Below are 22,940 nucleotides of genomic sequence, written 5' to 3' on the forward strand. Positions count from 1 at the left end.
GTGTGTGTGTGTGTGTGTGTGTGTGTGTGTGTGTGTGTGTGTGTGTGGCAGCAGGGACTCGGGACCTTATCTTTGCAAGGAACACTACACTCCTTTTGTTCCTAAGCCAAGGCAAGGCAATCCAATATAGGGCAACTAAGGCTGGGTTTAGAAGACACATGAAGAATTGGGTGCTTTACTGTGTGTGTGTGTGTGTGTGGAGGAGGGGGGTTATCCATAGGCAAATCTGATCACTTTTGAGAATTCATTCCATCATTTGTAGTATGGTAATATTTGCATAATAGGAAGAAAGTCCTACTGTAAAATGATACCTAAATGTAAGCTAATAATTGTTATTGTTCATTTGTTTTTCACTCATGTCCATTCTTCATGACCTCATTTGGGGTTTTCTTGGCAAAGATACTGGAGTGGCTTGCCACTTCCTTCTTCAGCTTATTTTACAGATGAGGAAACTGAGGCAGACAAGGTGAAATGATTTGCCCAGGGTCATACAGCTAGGAAATGTCTGCGGCTGGATTTGAACTCAGGAAGATAGGTCTTCTTGACTTTTGGCCTGGTGCTCTATGCACTATGGCATCTCCTTAGCTGCCCAAGCTAATGATACATAATGATTATCTCAGGGAGTCCTAGTCTGGTCTAGTTGAAATAGCCTTGGACAACTGTCAGAAGACCTCAAAGGTCAGTTCCTATAATTCCTGGCTATGTAGGATCATAGATTTGGGGCTGGACTCTCTTAATTTTGGACACAAGGAAACTGAGGCCCAAAGAGGTTAAGTGACTTGTCTAGGGTCACACAGGTATAGCATGTATGTACTATGGAGCTACTGGCTATATAGTTATACTGGCAGACTGGGTTCTCAGGCCAAGGCTACTGGGATTAACCCTCTGGAGTTGGGGAAGGTCTTTTCTGATGCTAGAGCTTCATAACCTTCCCCCCTCCAAAGATTATCAGTTGTCAGTGGGCAGCTATGGCTTGTAGTAGCCCTGGAGTCAGGAAGACCTGGGTTCAAATCTGGCCTCAGACATTTACTAACTGTGTGACCTTGGGCAAGTCATTTAACCCTGTTTGCCTCAGTTTCTTCATCTGTAAAATCAAAGTTAAAGTTTTAGCAATGTATGGCTATCAGAGTTGGACTCTAAGAAAATCTGAGTGCTGCAGAATAATTCATGCTTTTGAATTGTGCTGGAGAAGACTTTTGAGAGTCTCTTGGACAGCAGGGAGATCAAATCAGTCAATACTTAGAGAAATTAATTCGGGCTATTCACTGGAAAGTCAAATACTGAAGTCGAATCTTAAATACTTTGGCCACATAATGAGAAGAGACAGTATATATGGGAAAAGATCCTGATGTTGGGAAAGATTGAAGGTAAAAGGAAAAGGGGACGACAGAGGATACGATGGATAGATAGTGTTATGAAAACAATAAACATGAATTTGGACAGACTTGAAGAGATAGTGGGGGATAGAAGAGCCTGGAGTGCTATGGTCCATGAGGTCACTAAGGGTCAAACAAGACTGAATGACTTTATCTCATTCTCTGCTCTCACTCTCATTCTTGTGGCATGGCTTTTAATATATAGGTTGAGTATCCATTTTGAGATTATTGTATTATGTGGTATAAGTTGATGATCCAAACCTAATTTCTGCCGTAGAGAATTCTTCCCCAAGTAATTTATATTGTTGAGTTCATCAAACATTGAGTTATTGAATTCAGTTGTTTCTGATTCTTCTTTAATCTGTTCTAATGACCTACTTTTCTATTTTTTAAAACCAGGACCAAAGAGTTTTGGTGATAATTGCTTATATTATAATTTTGAGTTTGGAAATATTATTCCCTTTCTATTCCTCCCTCTTCTCCCAGCCACTATTCCCCTTGCAATTCTAGACCTTTTGTTTCTCAAGATAAATTTTATAATTATTTTGTCTGTCTCTATAAAATATCTCCTTAGTAGTATGGTATGGTATGGTTCCAATCATTCTGTATTTGAGTAGTGTTTTGTAATTGTATCTTTTTTAAAGTAATTAATTTATTTTTAGTTTTCAACATTCACTTCCATATGCTTTTGACTTTTAAATTTTCTCCCCCTTCATCCCCTCCTCCCTCCCCAAGACAGCATGTAATCTGATATAGGCTCTACATATATATTCCTATTAAACATATTTTCACATTAGTTATGTCACAGAGAAGAATTGGAACCAATGGGAGGAACCACAAGAAAGAAGAAACAAAACAAAACAGAAAGGAAAAAAAAGAATGAATAGTATGCTTCAATCTGCATTCAGACTCCATAGTTCTTTCTCTGGATGTGGATAGCATTTTCCATCATGAGACTTTTGAAAATGTCTTAGAGCCTTGCATTGCTGAGAAGAGCTAAGTCTATCAAAGTTAGTCCTCGAACAATATGACTGTTACTGTGTACAGTGTTCTCCTGGTTCTGCTCACTTCACTCAGTTCATGTAAGTCTGCAGGTTTTTCTGAAGTCTGCCTGCTCATCATTTCTTATAGCACAATAGTATTCCATTACATTCATATAGCACAACTCGTTCAGTCATTCCCCAATTGATGGACATCCCTTCAATTTCCAATTCTTTGCCACCACAGAAAGAGCTGCTATAAATATTTCTGTACATGTGGGTTAATTGTATCTTTATAGTTCTGGAGTGTGCCTTGGTAGATTGACTCTCAGATATTTTATATAAATAAATAAAAGTAATACACGATTAATTTGAAGGAGGAGAGAGTGTTAGCAGCAAGTGGGGATCCTAGGATAGGGAAAAGCTTTGGGTGGGAGGTAGGAGGTGGCTGCTAAGCTGGGCTTTGAGGAAAGCTAGTTGAGGTGAGAAGAAAGGGAATGCCAGATGTAGAGACCACTTAATATAAAGACCAGACACAGAAGGTAATCTACAGGAAATGCCTCACAGGTTAATTTAACTGGAATATGGAGAGTGTTCGGGGAGTCATATGAAATAAGACTGGAAAGATTGATAAGAGCCAGATTTTTGTGGAGGCCTTTAAATATGAGCTTGAGTACTCTGAGCATTTCTTTTATGCCAGGCACCATGCTAAGCATTGGGAATACAGATGTAGCACCCTCTTTGGTCTCATTCCCCCAATTCCCAATTGTAGTAAAGGGCTGGGTCTTTGGAGGATGGTTGGCTATTGCAACGACTACTCTTAGGAGTTATGGTCCTAGGGGTAACCCTGAGGGGTTCAGTTTCTAATAGTCATGCATGAGCCCCAACCTGTGTGCTTCCTATTAACCTACAGAGTTAATTAGCTTATGTTGTTCATTCCTTTCAGTCATGTGTCTTCATGATGCCATTTTGGGGGTTTCCTGGCAAAGATACTGGAAAGGTTTGCTATTTCCTTCTCCAGCTCATTTGACAGAGGAGGAAACTGAGGCAAACAGGGTTAAGTGACTTGCCCAGAGTCACACACCTAGTAAGTGTCTGAAATTGGTTTTGAACTTGGGAAGATGAGTCTCCCTAATTTTTAGCTTTTAACAAAGTTATTTACTCAGATAACAATTAGTTCAAAAATATGCCTCCCCCCCCACCCCAGCTTGGAGAACATTCTCTCACAAATACCCACAAGATCATGGGTGGTGAGAAGATACATGTGCAATGATGGAGTAACTCATAACCTTGAGTACTTTATGTTCTAGACATACTTTCGTAAGTCCATATGAGCATTCTTCTCAGGAGGAAGGGGTAATATTTCTTGAAACTGTCTTTGGATGAAGATGGCTTCTGGCTAGATGCATTGTTTCCTATTGGTCCAACTTCTCCAATCTCTGCTACATGTACTCTCTGTTCCTGGCTCAGTCTCTGATGAAACCCTTCCCTTCTCCCAACTCAAGCTATTCCTTCTCCGGGACTTGACTGGGATCCTCCAGACTGGAATTCTCCCACCACTGGTTCATGGCTTCGGTCACAAGATGTTTTCTACTTGGCCTCATATGCCACAATGGCCCAAACCCCACAATCCTCTCAAATCTATTAAGTAGTTGGTCACAATTAGTTTACATTTTGAACATTCAGGTGAGATGTCCGAGTTTTCTGTAATTATGTTAATTGTTGTAACATAAAGGGAAAAAAAATAGGAAACAGTGCCTGCCCTCAAGAAGCTTGCATTCTTTCCAAGGTCAGCGTATACATACCAGCAAAGAGAAGATTATTTGAAGTAAATATGAAGTAACATGGTTTTTTTTTGGGGGGGGGGAGGAGCATTAGAAGCTGGGGATGGGACAAGAAAAAGCCTTAGATAACAGAGGGCACACAATTGGAGATTCAAACTAAAAATTAATTTCTTGTAGGGAAAGGATACCAGCAATTGGTGGTGATGGGATGGATGCAATCAGGAAATACCTATATTTTTGTTGAAGTTGAAGGGGCAGCAGTGACAGCTGTAGCTTAAGAATACAACTCATCTGTAAAATGGGGAGACTAGCCACCCTGTCTACCCGCTTCAACTGTTAGGACCACATGAGATGACCGCCGTGCCACTGGAAACCACTGGAAGTCATTTTTTAGGACAGAACTGCCCTGTCTCTGAAATCTGGTTATGATCCACTATGAGTGGAGGCTGGGTTTGAAATAAAGACCCAAGACTGAGGTAGAGCCTGGGAAACATTGTGAGCAGAGCCAGCCAGCACAGGAGCATCATAAATGGAACACCTGGGGGCACAAGGGGCTTTTTACTATTTTTTTTCCTGTGCTGAATCTGCAGACAACTTAGCTAGGCTTTTCTTTCTTTCTTTCTTTTTTTCTTTTTTTAAGGTGAGGAATATTAATGCAGAAGTAGGGGAAAAAATAACCCGCTCAAGGTGTGATCCTGACTGAAGCTGCACAGACTCCAGGCATTTTTTTTTTAACTGTTTAAAATGAGGCTGAGTGAGCTGGAGAATGAAGGATAAGGTGAAGAGGAGGCCAGAGCAGAGCTCAGAAGGAGGTGTGAAAGGGCGCTCAGGTGAGGGAGAGGATTGTGTTGTTTCTCCTAGACTTGTTTTGTAGAGGGACGGTCTGAAGCAGAAGTGCCAAGCTGAATGCCAGCTCTGCAAACACCCCTCACCACACCCACGGACTGGTGGCTCAAACTTCCTTATTTCCGGCCCCAAACACTTAGTGCCTCATCCACTGAGCCATGAATGCCTTCTGAAGGTCTGATTCTTCACAATTCTGTAAACGACACATAGGTTGTTTCACATCGCCAGAGTGGGGAAATTCACCCAAATGCTCAATCACCTTGGTTCTTGGCTGATTTCTTTGCCTGATTCTCTGTTTGTATTCGTTCTCTCTCTTCCCCCGTTTTGTCCTCCCCCCTCCCCCGTCTCTCTCCCCCCCTCTCCTTTCCCCTCTCTCTCACTATCTCTCTCTTCCTCCCTGTCTGTCTCTTCCCTGCTCCCCTCTCTCCTCGCTCCCTCTGTCTCCATTTCTCCTCTTTTCCTGGGCAGCTGTGCTGTAGTTCCAGGCACAGAGGGTTCTTGTACCACAATCCATGCTCCTGTGGAACCAACTTTGGAGGCAGCTCTTTTCTCGGCCTCTGACCTTTCACCCTCTGGTCAGCAGCGTCTGTCAAATCCCATTACTTCCTCCCTCTTCTAGCCTCAAGCCCAGCGCCTACTTCCTAGGTAGCTGCAACAGATGCCAGTTTTGTTTTTGTTTTAAAAAAGTGAATAAAGGGGCAGCAAGGTGGCCCTGGAGTTAGGAGGACCTGAGTTCAAATGTGACCTCAGACACTTACTAGCTGTATGACCCTGGGCAATTTACTTAACCCCAATTGCCTCAAAAACAAAAAAAAGGTGACTACAATCCCGCTAGCACATTACTAGACAGCTGAGCTCAAATTCTAGTGAGGACATGCCACATACAAACAGGAAATTATATACTTGTTCATTTGAAGAGAATGTTAGGGAGGGTAAGGCAAGGTTTCCCATAGGAAATCCAGTTCCAGGGGGCAGCTAGGTGGAACAGTGGATAGAGCACTGGCCCTGAAGTCAGGAGGACCTGAGTTCAAATCTGGCCTCGGACCAAACACTTGACATGTACTAGCTGTGTGACCTTGGGCAAATCACTTAACCCCAACTGCCTCACCAAAAAAAAAAAAAAAAAAGTAAATCCAGTTCCTCTGGCTCTAAATCCAATTTCTCCTTCCACAAAACCACACTATGCCCTCACAGAACTTAGATCCTTTTAAGATATTGGCAGCACTGATGGCCAGCAGGCACAGATAGCAGTCAGAATTATGGAATGATTTTAATATAACAAACATATCCCCCATTAGAATGGAAAATGGGAATTGTTTTAATTTTGTTTTTGTGACCTCGGCACTTAATACCACCACCACTGCCACCACTATTATAACTAAAGCACCTACTTTTCTAAAGTTTTACAAATTTTACATCATTTGATCTGAACATTTTACCGATGAGGTAACTGAAGCAAACAAAGGTTAAGTGACTTGCCCAGGGTCACACAGCTACTAAGTGTCTGAGACCTGATTGGGGAGGGAATGAGAGCAGTTCTTTCACTTTTGTCTTTGAAACCCTCCTTCAGGAAGGGGGGACTGATAGTAGGAGCTTGACAGGCTCCTAGATTTTAGAGTTGGAAGAGAGGGGCACCAGGCTAACATCCCTACTTTTTTGGAAGAGGAAACCAGGTTTGCAGAGGGATGAGAGTGAGAGCTGGGATTTGAAGCCTGGGCAGCAGTTTGCTGAATTTTGGAGGGAGCTAGGGAGCAATCTATTCCAAACCCTTCATTTTGCAGGAGAGGAAAATGAGGCCCAGAGGGATGTGTCCAAGATCACAGGCGGCAAACTTCAGGTGTGGGCAAACTTCTCTAGGATAGAGAAGACCCCGTACCGGTTCTGCCTTAAACACTTCCTTTGTGACCTTGGTCAAGTCATTTGACTCTGAGCTGGGTCAACAGGGCAACAATCATTTATTAAACTTTTACTAGATGCTGAGCTAGAAAGACAGGTAGCCATATCGCCAGGTCTCAAATAGGTGACAAAGCTCAAAGGTACAAGGTGTCTGTAGTCCCGCAGGAATGCGCTCTTTGGAGGGGGTTGGGGCACTTCTGCACAAGTGGGGATTGAAGCCGAGTCTCCAGGGAAGCTGGGGCTGCTCCCAGGTAGGGGTGAGTGTGGACCGCCAGCCAGCTCCGCTCCAAGCCCTTCCTTTTGCAGGGGAGCATCTCTTTGCACCGGCGGCCCCACGTCTGGCACGCTCTCCCTCCTCATCTTCACGTCTTGGCTTCCTAAAAGTCCCAGCCAACATGCCACCTTCTGCAGGAAGCTTCATTCCAGCGTCTTTCCCCCTGTGGATTATCCCCAATTGATGCAATCTACGGCCGGTCACACGTTTACGGACTGTTTGCACGTAGAGTTCCCGTTAGACCGTAAGCCTCTGGAGGGCAGGCACGGTCCTTTGCAACGCCAGCGCTTAGCGCGGTGCCAGAGCGCAGAGGAGTCGGAGGCCCCACCTAGCCAGCCCCCGACCCGGCCCGGCTTTGCGCCAGCTCGCTCTCCCCGGGAGCCGCAGCGCAGACGAGTCAGGGGGGCGGGGCGGGGCGGGGCGGGGCGCGGCGGGCCGGGCGAAGGGAGGGAGCGCAGGGCGCCCGGAGGGGAGCGGCCGAACGTGCGCGTACGTGCGTGCGTCGGCGGCGAGAGGCGGAGAGGGGGAGCTCCGAACGCCGCTGGCCCCGCCTCTTCCCGCCCTTTGGGCCCTGCCCCCGAGTGACGTAAGCACCCAGGCCAGCCGGCGCCATTTTGAAAGTGGAGCCGCTCGCCGCCCGCCGCCGCCGCCGCAGCCGCCGGTGCCGCCGCCGGGGGGGAGAAGGAGAGCCGGGAAGTCCCGGAGCGCCGCCCCGCCCTCCTGTCCCGCCGCCCTCCGGCCCCGCCGCCCCCCGCTTCGCGCCCGCGCCCGCGGGGGCCCCCCGCGCCCGGGGAGGGCGGCGGCCTCGGCCCGGAGAGCGTGAGCAGCCCGGCGGGGCCTCCATCGCCCGAGCGCCATGGCAGGTGAGAGCGGGAGCGGGGCGCCCCGGGACCCCCGAGATCCCCCAGGGCTGGGGGCCTGACGGGCGCGCGCGGCGCCGGAGGCCCGGCCCGAGGGGGAACCCCCCCCGGCCGAGGCCGGCCCCCGCCCCTCCCCCCTCCCCCCCGGCCCAAGGGGAGGGGGCGGGGAGGAGCGCGGGGGGCCCTGGGGGGGGGCCTCCCCCTCCCCCCGACCCCGAGCTGCAGCCCCGCCTGCGCCCGCCGTCCGGCGAGGAGGAGGAGGAGGAGGAGCGGGAGCAGGACACGCGGGGTCCGGCCTGGAGGCACGAATGGGCGTGGGGGGCTGCTCGCCCGCCTGCCTCCGGGCCTTCCGCTCCCCCTCCCCCTCCCCCTGCGCTCCGGATCGTGGGTGCCACGCTTCTCGCATCGCTTCATAGAGTGAGAGGTTCGAGGGACCTAAAGAGGTCATGTGCCATTTTACAGAGGAGGAAACTGAGGCCCAGGAACGATCCCGAGGATCTTGTATTTAGGGCTTCTTGAGACCCACAGAGTCAGGACTTAGAAGACCATTCGTTTTGCAGAGGAGGAAACTGAGGCCCGGAAAGCTCCCCGGGCTCCAGAGGTCATGCTTTCTTTTACGGAGATCGTCCCCACTTCGTCCCTTACGTAGCTTCCCTGCCGTCCCCTCCGCCGGATCGCGAGCTCCCGGAAGGCGGGCGCCGTTCGCCTTTCTGGGTAGCCTCGCTGCCTGGCGCGGTACCGACTTGACCAGGGAGCGTTCATTTAGAACTTGGAGGACCTAAGAGGCCATGGAGTAGGATGCCCCTCGTTTTTTTACGGAGAAAGAAACTCGGACCCCAAAAAGTAGCTGAGGATCATAGGTTTGAAGCTGGAAGGGTCTAAGAGGTCGTGGCACTTAAACACCCCTCCTGTTGGAAAGAAAAAGGAGGTTCAGAAAGGTTCCAGAGGGGAGGCCCAAGAGGTCCAGCCCCCGATTTTATAGGGAAAGAAAGGAAAGCCCAGGGAGCTGCAAAGGGCCAAGCTTGTCATCCATCCTCCTTCATTTTCAGTCGGAAGAAACTGAGGCCCAGAAAAGTTCCCAAGCATCATAAATCCACCGAGATCACCCTCCTCAGTTTGTCGATGAAGCAGTGGGGGCTCAGGGAGTTTAAGTGTGGTGACTGTTCAGTGTAGCTAGGGGGTGGAAAATGAATTTAAACTTTTATCTTTGCTTGAAAGGAAGGCCTTTTTCTGTGCCGGTTGTGACTCTCCCCTCTCCCTCCCCTCCTTGGGGTGGAGGTTTGGGGGGAGGTTGTGGAGTTAAGTAGTTGGCGTACTTATTAGTTGTGTAGTTAGCTGAGAACCAGTGGAAGAAGAGAGGATCACAGTTTGAAGAGTTGGAAAGTCACAGAGTAGCCATTGATTCCAGTCTGTTCTAACCTGTACTGGAAAAATGAGAGATTTTAGGTACCAACCATAGGAGGATAATAACGTATGGGCAAAATATTTTAACAAAGAATGAGAGTACAGAGAGAAAAAAAGGAAAATACATTTGTTTTTCCAGTGAATCTCCTGGATCTGAAAGATTTCCACCATTTAAGAGAATCTGAAATACGCTATTTAATTTTGTTGCCCTCCTCTTCACAAATTTTCTTCACTGTGCTTCCAGCTATAGCAGTGTGAAAGATAGAAACATCGCAGACTGAGCTAATTCTTTATCTTGAAATCCAGATGGATTTTTGCACTTCAGCTTGTATTTTCTATTTTTTACTGTGTTGGATTGAACTTGTGATTTTGCTAAAAGCACGTTGCTTTTTGGCCTTGTTAATCTAGTAAAATTAAAACTGTTGCACAAGATGGTAAATTACATCTGTTGCTTGGCCCTTTGGATTCTGAGGGGTGGGGTGAAGGAAGAAAGAAACTTCCTTTTGACAGCCTCTTTAGCAGCATTCATTTCAATTACTTTTCCTGTATGTAATGAATGAGTGATTGGCTGGCAATGAAATGTAGAAAATGGGTGGTGTTTTTTGGGGGGAGGGGAGGTGTTGGTAGCAAGGTTCAAATGAATCACCATCTCTCACGGAGCCAGTAATGTTCCTGAAGTTGTCGCTTCGTGCGGTGTTCCATGGTAGTTTTAGTTTATTAACTATGACATGGGATATTGTCTTTGCACGAATTAAAAAAAAAAACTACTTTAAAAATAGTTTAACTTTTTGTACTGCTTTCTGATCTCTCTTAACTATGTTTCGGGTAGCATTGTTTTTGGAGAGGGGGTAAAGATGAAACGTTTTGAACAGAAGTGCAATGTTAGTGATCAGCTAATGAGTTCATGCTCTTAAAAAAAACTTAATTCCGACATTAAAAAAACTTGGAAGTCAGAGCTGTTTTTTTTTTTTTAAGTAATGTACTTTAAGGGCCCAAAGGCACAGAATATGTCAAGAACTGTTTTAACAAACTTATTCTCAATAACTTTTTCTTTGTGGGTAACTGTATTTGAGTTATGGCTTTTTTATTTTCTTGATATTAAATCTAGACCTGATCACAGTAGTAGAAAAAGTTCCTAATGATATTCTATCAGAACTTGCTCCAAGTTGGAGATTTGGGGGCACAGGGGTTCTCTGAGTGGGCAGCCATGCTAATGGTGCTGTGCTAATCTTGGACACCAGCTCTCTATTTATGGGGGAGGGGGGGGACGTGAACAAAACTCGGACATGATGTTAATGGGCATTGTTTTTCCTTTTAGGAGCTGGAGGAGGAAATGATATTCAGTGGTGTTTTTCTCAGGTGAAAGGGGCAGTCGATGATGATGTAGCAGAAGGTAAGAATATTTTTTAATACTGGAAGAAGTTGAATAGAAACTAAGTTGGAGTCTGTTAAATTTTGATTCTGGAAATATTTTTTTGCAGGTGGTGGCTAGTAAAGCTGTTGGTTGTGTGAGAGCCTTGGCCAGCCTCACAGGCTCTCTGGTTGGGGCTTGTTTGGAGGGCAATAGCACAGGACTGAAGGAAAACCTATGACTCCAACCAGGAAAACAGTCCTTTGCTCTCTGTTCCATGGGGCTTCATTTTCATCTTCCCACCCACCTGCCTTGTTCGTTTGAGTCGATTCACGTCTTAACATTAAGACGAACAGTTCACCCAGAACTGGACTTGGAATGAACAGGTCTTTTGACTTCGGAGCTCTGCGGCATGGCTTAGTGCTTGCTTGAAGCATTTTGCTGCCTGAATTTCTTCATGATACATTTTACTGAACTTGAAGGTTTTTAGCTTAGACAAACAGTTGTGGAAGCTGTACTTTTGAGGGTTGACTGTATTTCATATGTGTTCCAGTAAAGGGGGTTTTTTTCCTAAGTTTTTCCTTCTGCCATTACAGGAAGATTTAAATATTGCTGACTTTTAATTTGTTTTTGAAGCTAACTTTTCATATTAATGACCAGAATGAATTCTAAAAAGTTAACATTTCAAAGCTGAAAGTTTTCGTTTGTCTCTGGAAAGTATGAAAGTATTTATTTTTTTGTGTGTTGTCAGCAGCTCTAATTTGATGCCTGACATTTAATGGTATCTAGGAAGTGGTTTGTAATGTTAGTGAGTTTTGCTACTCATTTGCTACACATTTTAAAATTTTTTTCTCATTAGAAATCTTATTTTTAATGAAGCACAAGAAATTGGCAAGCCTTTTGTGTGTAGCCTGAACCATTTTCTCCTCCTGTGTTCTGCCTTCACATAGAAAGAGGGCATTAATGGACCTTCCTGCAGACGATGTATATCTGCATGCTTTTCCCAGGAGTTGTCACAGATTTGTGTTGAGCCAGCCATGGATCTTTCCTCATCAAACTGTATCAGTGGGGCATGCATTAATGATGTGACTGGCCAGGGTTAGGTGGAGTCCGGATCACGGAATGGATTTTTCTTTCAGGGAAGCCAACTGGCATATATATTATTGGCAGCAGGTTCGTCTTAGAGTGCTTATGCTTTGAAGTGGGCTTTCCCTTCAGGGAAGCTTTCATGGGAGAGGTGGCATTTGCAGTGGGTCTTTGCAGCTTGAGTGAAAGCTCCGAGGTAAAGAAGGGAAGGCTTGTCCAGGAAATGTCCCCAACTGGGAGTTGGAACTCTAAGAGGGGTGGGGTGGTGTTCATTTGTGGAAGTCTTTCTGGAGCAGGTTAAGGCATTTGGGCTGTGTTTGCCAATTAGTAGGGAGTTATTAGAGGAGAGTTTTGATCTTCACACGCAAGACAAGGTGTATGGGTTGTTGAAAGGTGGAATGATCTGGGGTGGTGGGTGGGACTAGTACTATAGGTCCCACCTTTCAGTAGCAATTTTGTGTCTAAAATAAATGATTTCTTCATTTCATTTGAATTTGAACTAAATATTACATGTGTTTGTATATAAAATATCTTTCTTAACCTTTAGATTGTGAGAACTGAGAACAAGTGGATGTTTAGAAAACCATATCACAATGTCTTGTTCTAATACTTTATATTAAGATAAAAATATGGTTTCCATTTTTCCTATTTTTCAAATGGATGCTGTTTTATTTTGTGGGTGATTTTGTCTACAAAGTTTTTTTTTTTCTTTCTTGATGTCCTTTTTGTGCCTGCTGAACTATTTCTGTGCCTAAGGATTTTGCCTCATTTTCAATCTACATTTTCTTTTGAAAATAAAATAGAATATCAGTTTTGAATTACCTGTTTTAAAGGACTGTGTTCTCTGAAGGGGACTTTTAAGTCTTGGTTGGGTGGTATCTCCTGTGTCAAAACAATTTGCCAGCAAAACCAACATTAAGCAAGGTCATTTTTAATATACTTTGCTCCTTATATTGAAATTGGCTTCCGATTTTTTCTTACTTAACCTTCTGGGAATCGTGGATTTGTTAGTAATATGTGGGGATGCCAGCTACTGTCTAGGGTTAAAATTGGGTTGATACTGCATATGAGAAGTTAGAAGGCTGTCTATTTTTGATTCTGCACTTGGTGTGTAACCTTGGGGGAGTTTCCTCATGAATTAAATGAGATGGTTGGAGTAGAAAATCTTTTCCACTGTCTGATACTAAATAATAATTCACATTTATGTAGTAGATTTCCAAAACAATGTAAAGTAATGAAGCATGCCTTTACTTTTCTGATAGACTTGGTGAATTAAGACTCTCACAGTAATCTCATTTCTCACATACTTCCAAACTAAAGCCACTTACAGTTCATGTTATTATCTAAGTCTGGATATATCCTCACTCTCTCAGTCTGTTACTGAAATTTTTCTTCAGAATATTGTCTTTTTTTTTTTTTTTTTTTGAAAGGGGATGATATTTTTGACAGTCTTGTGATAGTTGTATACTTACATTCTGGGTACATATAACCAGATTACTGCTCACTGAAATAACAAGCTAAAATTTGTCACTCCCGGCTTAATAAACTTCAGTGGCTCCCTATTACCACTATATTCAGATACAGATTTAACTGACAGGCTGTCTTTTGTGACTCTCCCTTGCCTCCTCTTCATAATAGCTTCCTTTAAACCTCAGTTCATGTGTGACCTACATAAGGACTTTCCTAATTTCTCCGTTCCCCCTCCCCCCATTACATTGTATATACTTTATATAGTCTTGCTGTTTTTTTAACTTTGTTACCTGGTAGTTATGTGCCCTCCCTCCTCATTCCCCCCCTTCACTTCCCCTTTATGTAATAGAGTCCCAAATTAGAATATAAACTCCTTGAGGGCAGATACCATCTTCTGTTTGTATTTCTGTTTCCAGTTTTCAACACTGTTCCTGGTAGTCAGGCAGCAAGCATTGGTTAACAAGCGTATCTGTCAACTATGCCAGGCACTGTCAAAGAATCCCTAAGCATTAGGATACCTAACAAGGTAAAAACAGAATCCTCGCACACAAAGGGAGCTCCCATTATAATGGAAGACAATATGTGGAAAAAACACGTGTACCAGATGAAGGCCGTGTGAATGGAGGGGGTGGGGAGACAGAGATGAGGAGATCGCAGCCGAGTCTTGGAGGCCAGGAAGAACTGCTCAGAGGCGGCGAGAAGCAGGAGTGGCACTCCGGGCATGGTGCAGCTGCCGGTACAAAGGTATGAGGACTGGAGGTGGAGGAGCAGCAAGCAGGCTAGTGTAGCTGGATTGTGAGTGTGGAGAAGACCGGAAAGCTGGGAAGGGCTTTAAATGCCAAACAGGGTTTTATATCTGATCTAGAGGTAATAGGAAGCCAGTGGATTTTATTGAGTAGGGGTTTACAGGGTCGGAGCTCTGCTTTAGGAAAGTCACAGCAGCCAGTAAGAAGGCTATTGGGAGGTGATTGAGAGCCTGCCCCAAGGTTGGTGGTGGGCTGTGAGGAAGAGAAGGGAATATAGAAAAACTAGGGAGGGAGGGAGGAGTGGAGGATAACCCCAACGTTGCTGGTCTGGGTGACTGGGAGGAGGAGGGGGATGCCCTTGCTAGCCCTGAGGGAGTTTGGAAGAGGGAAGGGTGTGTATGTGGGAGTGGGGAGGGGTGGGGTTCTATTTTGAACGTGGTGAGTTTGAGGTGACTAAGTCACCTAGTTTGAAATGTCCCAGAGGCAGTTGGTGATGAGGGCCTGGAGCTCAGGAGAGAGAGTAGGTAGGGCTGGATTTGTAGGTCTGGGAATCTTCTGCATAAAGATAATTGAACCTAGGGGAAATGATGAGATGGGGGCCACTCTGGACTTAGGGATGTGCCAGGGATGAAGAACCATAAAAGGAGGTTGAGAAAGAGTGGTCAGGTAGGAGAACCAGGAAGGGGTAGGATTATAGAAACCTGTGGGAAAAGGGAGAGAGTATCTGGTGTCAAAACCTCCCAGGAGGTCAAGGAAGAGCACAATTGAGAAAAGGCTATAGGAAATGCTTGATAAAATGACTCCCATTCGTTGTGTGTACCCCTATACCTCATGTAAGCCTCTCATGGCAGGGGCTATTTCTTTTTTGTCTTTTTATACTCAGCATCTGGCTGTGGGAGGAATTGAATAATCATTGTGGATTTTAATGGCTGAACTGCAGAACATCTAGAAGATGGCATAGAGGATAGTCAAGGGCTTTGAGTCTCAAGAGCATCAGTCGATTTTGGGGAGGAGAAGACCTAGCAGCACCTGATGGTGTAAGGTAGCTGAAGGCCCCATAGGGAGAGGAGGGCCTAGACAGGCTTGTTCAATTTGGCTTTGGAGGAAAGAACTAGCGGCAATGACTAGAAATTGTCAAGAGGCCCGTAGAAGCTTGGCATCAGGAAGCTTTTTCTAACATTAAAACTGCCCCAAAGTGGACTGGGCCACCTCAGGTAGGAGGTTCCCCCTCATCTGTATAACCACTTGTCAGGTTATAGTGTAGCTGAGATACTTTTTTTCCCCAGTATGAACTACATGAAATAGCATCTGAAGCTGCAGTTCTGACCTCCTTTCTCACTCACCTTCCGCCGAGGGCGTAACACAGTGCTTGATACCTACTAAAGTGCTTAATAAATGCTTTGTGATTGAGTCTATGAATTACACAGATCTCTTAAAGAAAAAGTTTACAACAAAGAAAGGAGAGCCACAGCCAGATGGGAGAATTAGAAACTGGACAATAAGGGTCTCTGGACATTTTTCCCCAAGACCAGGGTATAAGAATAATGGTGTTCTGATTTATTTAAATATATTTATTCATTTAAAAATGAGTGGTAACTTGTTTCAGTAACCAATCATTTGATTTCTCCACACATCTTCTTTCCTCACTTAAGTACAAAGTTCTCATTTGTTAATTTGAAATCCTTATTTCTTGGGATTTTGCCTGTGAAAACATAATTGTATTTTGTTCTATTAAGGCAAATTTTGGAGGAAATATTAGAAATGAAATTACCTTTTTAAAAATCCTGTCAATTTTTCCCTATCATACCTTTAACTGTCTTAACATTTTCTTTTCCTTTCCACCCGAATTTCCAATTATTAGATAAATCTTGTCATTTTTTTAGTTATATTTATAATTTGATGATATAATCTGTTGCATTGCATCTCTTCAGCACTTGCTTTCCCTGCTTGTTTTTTGTAGAATTTAAAGGCATCAGATGAGAGTGAGCTAATTTATTGTTTTTATTAAAATGTTGTTTCACAAACAGCATGTGAGGTTATTTGTCTTTTACAGTTTTTGGGGACAGGGGTTATATATAGGAAGTCTACTTAACGAAGGATGAATTTAAAAGAAAGCATAATAGAGCTCCATCATTTTGTGGATTTAGATATATTGCATGTCAAATCCTGTCTCCCAGCACCTAACTACAGTAAAGGCATAATGTGGTGAAAGTATTTGTTCTGTCCCTTGACACTTAACATGTTTATTAGCGTTTGTGAAGTATAAACCTGAGGTTATTTGTCTATAATTGTGCATGGTTAGAGATGAGTAGTTTGCATAAGGGAGGTTTTTTTTTTTTAAGGTAATGTGAACATTACAATAATATACTCATTTTCTTTTTTAAAGATGGAATACTGAACCACTTTTCTTACCTCATCTCAGTTTTGTTGGTCTTTGTGAAAAGTATAGAAGATAATGCCCACATAGCATATTGTATACTATTTTAACTCAAGATGGCATTGAATTACAAATTTATTTCATTGTCTGGCAATATATTAAGTTTGGTCAAAACCAATTGACTTTTGAAGGTGTTACTAGAAACTCATTGTGTTGGGTTGTTGATTGGCTTCAGTTGGCAAAAGTGTTCTTATTTAATTACATTAGGCTTTTTTCTGTTTTATCTTTAAAATTAATAGCAAAAAGAAAGGTAAGATAATTTTTTTTTATTATTACAATTTTCTTTTTAAAAAGGTATTCTGGACCATGGGGTCAGGAAGACCTGGGTTCCATTCGTACCTCAGACATTATATCACTTAAACTATCTCAACTTCATTTTTCTCATCTGTAAAATGTTGTAACATCTGAGATAATGTACAGAAACCTCTTTACAAACTTTAAATTGCTGTATTGATGCCAGTTATTATTTAGAAGGCAACATGGTAACTATGGAAAGGGGAATGGATTTGTAATCAAAGACCTTACTTTGCATCTGGTTCTGCCTCATCTGTGTGACCCTGGGCAAGTTACTTAACCTCTTGGGTCCTCAGGTTCCTCATCTGTAAAATGAGGGGCCTCTTCCAATTCCACATCTGGGACCCTATAATTTGCATTATTTTGCAACAAGGACTGCTCGGTGAATTTAATATGTTAGTTTGTTCAATGTTCATCTTATCCACTGTACCTTTTTATAGCCAGGTTGCTGATAAGCAGAATTGACTGGCCTTATTTCAGTATTATTTCTTCCTTATTTTCCTGCCTAGCAGTGGTAGAAATTATTCTAGTGTCAATGCAGTGGCTAAAAGTTGGGTCCATAGAAATGAATGTAGAGGCCAGGATCCAAATGGTTCACTTGCTCAAGTCACTGAAAACCTTGTTGCGCAGTGTCGCTGCCTGGGCAGATTTTCACAGTCTGTCTTTTGGGGTTTGTAAAAGGGGATTTTTGTGGGTGTTCTGGATGATGATGTCTGTGAACGCTCAGGGAGGAGGCTTATTTAGTTGGTCTGCATTGTAGCTTCTTTTGGGCCTTCACTTACTGCACCTGCGTGGTCATTCCTGCTTTCCACTGTATTCTGTCACGACTCTCAAGATGTACCAGTATGTACGCATGTTAGAAAAAGGGCCAGACAGTAAAAGTGGGGGCATTGTGAAAGTTTGTTTCTCTAACTTTGTTAAAGCAGCTAATGTGAGCCTTCGAATCTGGTTTAGGTTACTTTCAGCATTGTTTTTAGGACTCAAATTAGATCTGCTTTAAGCTCTTACAAATCTGGTGAAGTTGAGGAGGGAGAGAGATACCTTTAGGATTCTGAACTCAATTTTAAAACCTTCAGCTCAAAGAGATTAGAAATACAGTAGCATGAAAGGCACCTTTGGTATCAACCTAATGTAATTCTCTGATTTTACAGAGGAAGAACATGATGTTGAAAGAGATTCTGTGATGAACTGAGTTTGAACTTTGCTCCTAGTTCATTACCGAAAGCCGCTGGTGCTGAGACTTTTCTCCTGTTGTTTTGTTAGAACTATTAAAAACTTACTTTGCCTTCCAAAGTTATCTCAGCAGCATTTATTAAGTGTCAGACATTGTACATAAGCAAGAAAGAGGCAGGAAAGGAAAGTCAAGTGTTTCATTTCTAAGAATCTAATTTAAAATTTCTCTGAAGTTGAAAGGGAAAAGATCTTGGTTTTGTGTATGTATGTGTGATTTATTTCTTCATAACCCTTTTCAAAATTTTGCAAAGTAGAGCTTCTGGCCCATGCTTCCTGAAAGGCTGTGGTCTTTTGGTCTTGCTGCCAGGCTCACCTGCCTGGGTTTTTGATTCTGCCTGGTTGATAAAAGATAACTGTATGCTGTAGGCTGGAATTTGAAAGTTGTATGACAATCAGTTGCCAGCCTAATTCCTTACTAAGCTATTTGAAATACAATAATTGTTATAGTAATAACTCATTTTGATAGAGTCTACTGGAAAATTACTGGATTTTGATTCAGAGGAGCCTGGGTTGGAATCCTGCCTTTTCTGACATTTTTTTATCCATGTGACCTTGATAATAAAGCCTTACTACATTTGGGCCTCAGTTTCCTCATCTTTCAAAGGGAGAGGGGCACATCAGACCAGATGAGTTCTGAGATCCTTTCCACCTCTTAAGTTTTTGATACAATCTGGCAGGCCAGTATTTTGTCTCCCAGTCCTGTGATTTCATCAGTTTAGGGAATTTCTCATGTGGAAATCTTATATCGATTTAAGTTCAGCAGCTTGTCTGTAACTCTTGGATGGATTAGCATTTCCATCATGCAGCTTCCCTTGATGCCCACTATCCTAGAGTGAGTAGCTGTAGATGTGAATATTTATGTAAGCAAAAATGTGAAACTTATAGGCCACATTCTATTAACAGGAAAATCTGAGGGAAAAGAATGTTTCCAACCTGAGCCAGTGCCTCTTCTAAAAAGAGTTTTCATTCAGCCAAGTTTCTAACCTCTTAGAAAAATGTGCCTGCTTCTTTGTAACGGAATTCTTAAGATGACTGATTAAAGTGAGTGTCAGAACTTGATAGGTATAGTAGTGATTGAATTGATGACAGGTGGTAGGAGCAGGGCAGTTTCTAGGACCTCTGCAGGGTCCTGGCAGACCTCAGATTGATCCCTTTGGTGACCCCACCTTGTGGAGATACATTCAGAAGATGGGTCTTTTTTATGTTCTTTCCGTAACAGTTAGCATTTATTTAGGGGCGGATGACACCTGCCCTGGAACGCATTAAATGACTTGCCCAGGGTCACAAAGCAACTGGTGGCAGAGAGGCACTTAAATCCAGGTCTTCCTGACTTGGAGACTGACTCTGCGCTGCCCCAGAATGCCTCTCAAGTAAATAAGGGGAATACTTATTGAATTCATCTCCTTTATTAATTTCATTAAAGCACAATTTTATAATTAAGGTTTATTTCTGGATGGAAGTAAGGCCAAGTAATGGGAGATTAAAATTATGAGACATGGTTCTTTTTGTCTGTTCCATTCCAGTCCATCCTTTACTCAGCTGACAACGTGAATTTTCTTAAAGCATAACTGACTGAGTCACCCATTTTCTACCTCCCCTGGAATAAAATACATGATTCCCTATTACCTCTAGGATCTTTTAGTATGTAAAAATAAAAAAGTCCTCTAGCCTTAAAAACTCTTCATAATCTGGCCTCCTCCTGCTCCTCAAGTCTTAGATTTTCTTCACCTCTGGTACTACTTCTCCATGTCTGATCTCTGGGCTTTTACAATTTGACTGTCTTGCATCCCCCTCACCCCAACTCCCACCCCTCCAATACTTTACCACCTTATTTTTGCATCTTGCTTTCCCTGGCCTTCTTCAAGTCTCAACTTGAATCCCACCTCTCCCTCCAGAAATTATCTCCTGTATACTCACGTTGATCTTGTATACACCTAGTTATTTATGCATCATTTCTACTTTTAGAATGTGAGCTTGGGGGTGGGAACCTGGCACATACTAAATGGTGAAATCTTGTTCACTGATTGATTTGGGTACAAAAATCAACTTCACAAGGATAAGATGGAAGGACATGGATAGGCAGCATTTATTCTGAAAAAGACCTGAGAATGTTAGTGGACTGCAAGTTCAATATGAGTCAGCTTTTTAAGGTGGCATCCAGAAAATCTAACGCAGACTTGGGCTGCATCTACGGATGCATGACTTCTGGGAATAGGGTTGTGATCTTCCCTGCAGATTTGTCATCTGTGACATTGGTTTTGGTTTGGGGCACCATGGTTTGAACAAATTTTTCCCTTTTTTGGGGGGAGGCAGTTGGGGTTAAATTGACTTGCCCAGGGTCACACAGCTAATACGTGGCAAGTGTCTAGTCTGAGGCTGGATTTGAACTAAGGTCCTCCTGACTCCAGGGCCTGTGCTCTATCCACAGCTAACTTCCCCTCAGGCACCATGGTTTGAGAAGGACATTGCTTAGCTGGTACATGTCAAGATTGGGGTAGTAAGGAGAGTGGCCTGAGTACCTTGCTTAGGATTAATTGAAGGCACTGGGCATATTTAGCCCAGAGATGAGAAGACTTGGGATGGGGGGTGGGGAGCACATGATCGCTGTTCTCAGCTATTTGAAGGGTCATCTTGTGGAAGTTGCAGAAGAGCCACTTGAGGCTGGATGTCACCTAATAATGAGAGCTGTCCCAGAGTCGCGTGAGCTGTAACTCTCCTTAGAGGTCTCCTGACAGAGGTTGGACAGCCACGGATTGGGTCTGTATAGTGGGGATTCTTTGTTGTATGGACTGGATTGGATCTCTGAGGTCCCTTCTACATCTCACATTGTGTGCTTCTGAGTATCAAGTATTACTCTCTATGAGAGCAGATGAGAGAGAGCTCTCTTGCTGGTGGGATCAGAAAATGCTTTGTGGGGGGTATGGTGTTTGAGTTTGGCCTTACGAACCCTTACATAGTGCTGAGATATTGTGACACTGTGTGAGCCAAAGTTGGGACCCACTTGGAAGAGTAGATCGTGTTGACTAGGCAGGGCTTCTGAAAATTTCCACTATCGACCCCTTCAGCGCTTTTTAAATGGTGGGTCTCGACTCTGTATGGGATCTTGATCTCCATCCGCTGTTTTTCTGTGTACCTTGCATTGCACTTAACCCTTACTGGGGAATACAGAGAATTGAATGCTCGTCCTTACATTTAGGGACTTTTGTTTACACTTTAATTGGGAGAAGGAAAGTAGTATAACATGAAAGAGCCTTTTTATAGTTATCTCTTTTACGTCTTGACTTTCCCCATCTTGGTTCTGATATGTCTCAGGTTGGCATAAGAAATTAAATGGGAATTTTGGGGGAGTTTTGCGGAAGTTGCAGGTGACACATGGAAGTAATTAATAAACATTTTAATTTAAACAATTAAATTTTAATATATTAATGCCGCCTAATGTTTTAAGGCAGCACAGCATAATGGCTTCAATAGCTGGCCTCAAGGCCAGGATGACCAAGCTGTGTCACCCTGGGTAGATCATTTGAGTTCTCAGTGCTCTGGGCACAGGTGCAGAGAATATGGCAGCCCACTTTGGGGGAGAGAGTTTTCTCACTTGAAGTTCTCAGTACAAATGAAATCACAGGTTCCTTTACTATCTCTAAGGTGTCACTGTCTAGCCATGTAAACCTGCTTATACTTATGGCTGACTATCGAATTGGATTGTGATACAGAGCTGGAAAGTACCTCAGAGACCTCCTAGTTCAATCCTTACTCTTCCCTCACCCCCTTCCCCATTTTAGAGGCCAGCAAACTGAAGCTTGGATGATGTTAAATGACTTGTGCACAAGTCAGAAGTGGTTTCCTAACACCAAACTCCTCCTGAAGTCATTTTTGGGTACGTGTGTATTATTATTATTTTTTTAATTAACCAAAGTACAGGAGTTTGTTTTTCCAGCTTATTGAGATCTTTTTGAGTATGTCTCCTGATCTTCCATTTATTCCTTCCAACTTCATCATCCTTAAATTTGACAAACTTCCCATGTCTTAGCAAAATCGATGATTAAAAATATTAAGACTCCAGGGCCCAGGACAGAGCCTTGGTTTCATACTACCAGAGTCCTGTCTCCAGGCTGAGACTGACCTGTTAATATTGATTTCTTGATTCATACACATATCTTGCCAAAAATTACTAATTTATTGTTCAACAAAGACCATTTGGGGTGGGGGGTGTGAGTTCCAGCAATTCTGTAATGAGTGTTCTCAGGTGGACCCTGTTAAAACTGGATACATTGACATTATGGGGAAGTTTACTTAAGATATTAATGGCAGTACATTGTGAAAATGCGAGGCTATGCAGGGTGTACTCCGTGTGTTGTGAACTCTTTGTAAAACCAGGAAGGAAAAAGTCTAACTTTGTGTACAAACAAATGGCACAATAAATAACTCTGTAACAAGTGTGTAATCATCCTACACCCACACCCTCTGTTTAAATTAGTATTGAGAGAGAACAAAAATACCGGTTTCTGGAGCTTTCTTTTGGGGTTTTTAACAAAATATTTGCAGTATTAGCAAATCCTCCAGTGTGTCCAGAAGTTAATTCAGTTGTAAGCAGAAGTGCTTCAAGATCTTTTATTTTTCTCACTTGTTACAACACAAATACCACTATTAACCTGGTCAAAAATGTTTTATAAAGATATTCTTTCCTCTTGGGGACTACCAAGTGAAGTATTAAAAGACAAATCATGTTTTAGAACAATCAAGTTAATGACAAATTTAGGAATTATAAATGTGCAAACAATAGACACTCTGGGCTCTAGGGGGCTTGGGGTCCTCTCCCTCTGTCACTAAGGGGTCCTTAGCTCTAGGCTCACGCATACTGGACCTGGGTTCAGTCCTGGGAGAACCTATGCATCTGCTTGTCTTT

The 22,940-nt window shown here is 43.3% G+C and overlaps 1 protein-coding gene across 2 annotated transcripts in view; it reads left to right on the top strand.

Annotated features, from left to right (window-relative positions):
• Positions 1-7,946: 7,946 nt before the first annotated feature.
• Positions 7,947-22,940, top strand: part of PPP2R2A (protein phosphatase 2 regulatory subunit Balpha) — a 100,909-nt gene continuing 85,915 nt past the window's right edge. The window contains exons 1-2 of one of the 2 annotated variants that reach the window (XM_027839940.1): positions 7,947-8,019; positions 10,739-10,813. In XM_027839940.1, coding sequence (XP_027695741.1) covers positions 8,013-8,019; positions 10,739-10,813 — 82 coding nt within the window. In that variant the 5' untranslated portion in view covers positions 7,947-8,012. Of the gene's footprint in view, positions 8,020-10,072; positions 10,124-10,738; positions 10,814-22,940 lie in introns of those variants that run through there. The other variant, XM_027839939.1, reaches the window with a different exon arrangement.

The sequence above is a fragment of the Vombatus ursinus genome, unplaced genomic scaffold, assembly GCF_900497805.2.
Source record: "Vombatus ursinus unplaced genomic scaffold, bare-nosed wombat genome assembly UNPS02014837.1, whole genome shotgun sequence".
In the NCBI taxonomy this organism is placed as follows: Eukaryota; Metazoa; Chordata; class Mammalia; order Diprotodontia; family Vombatidae; genus Vombatus; species Vombatus ursinus.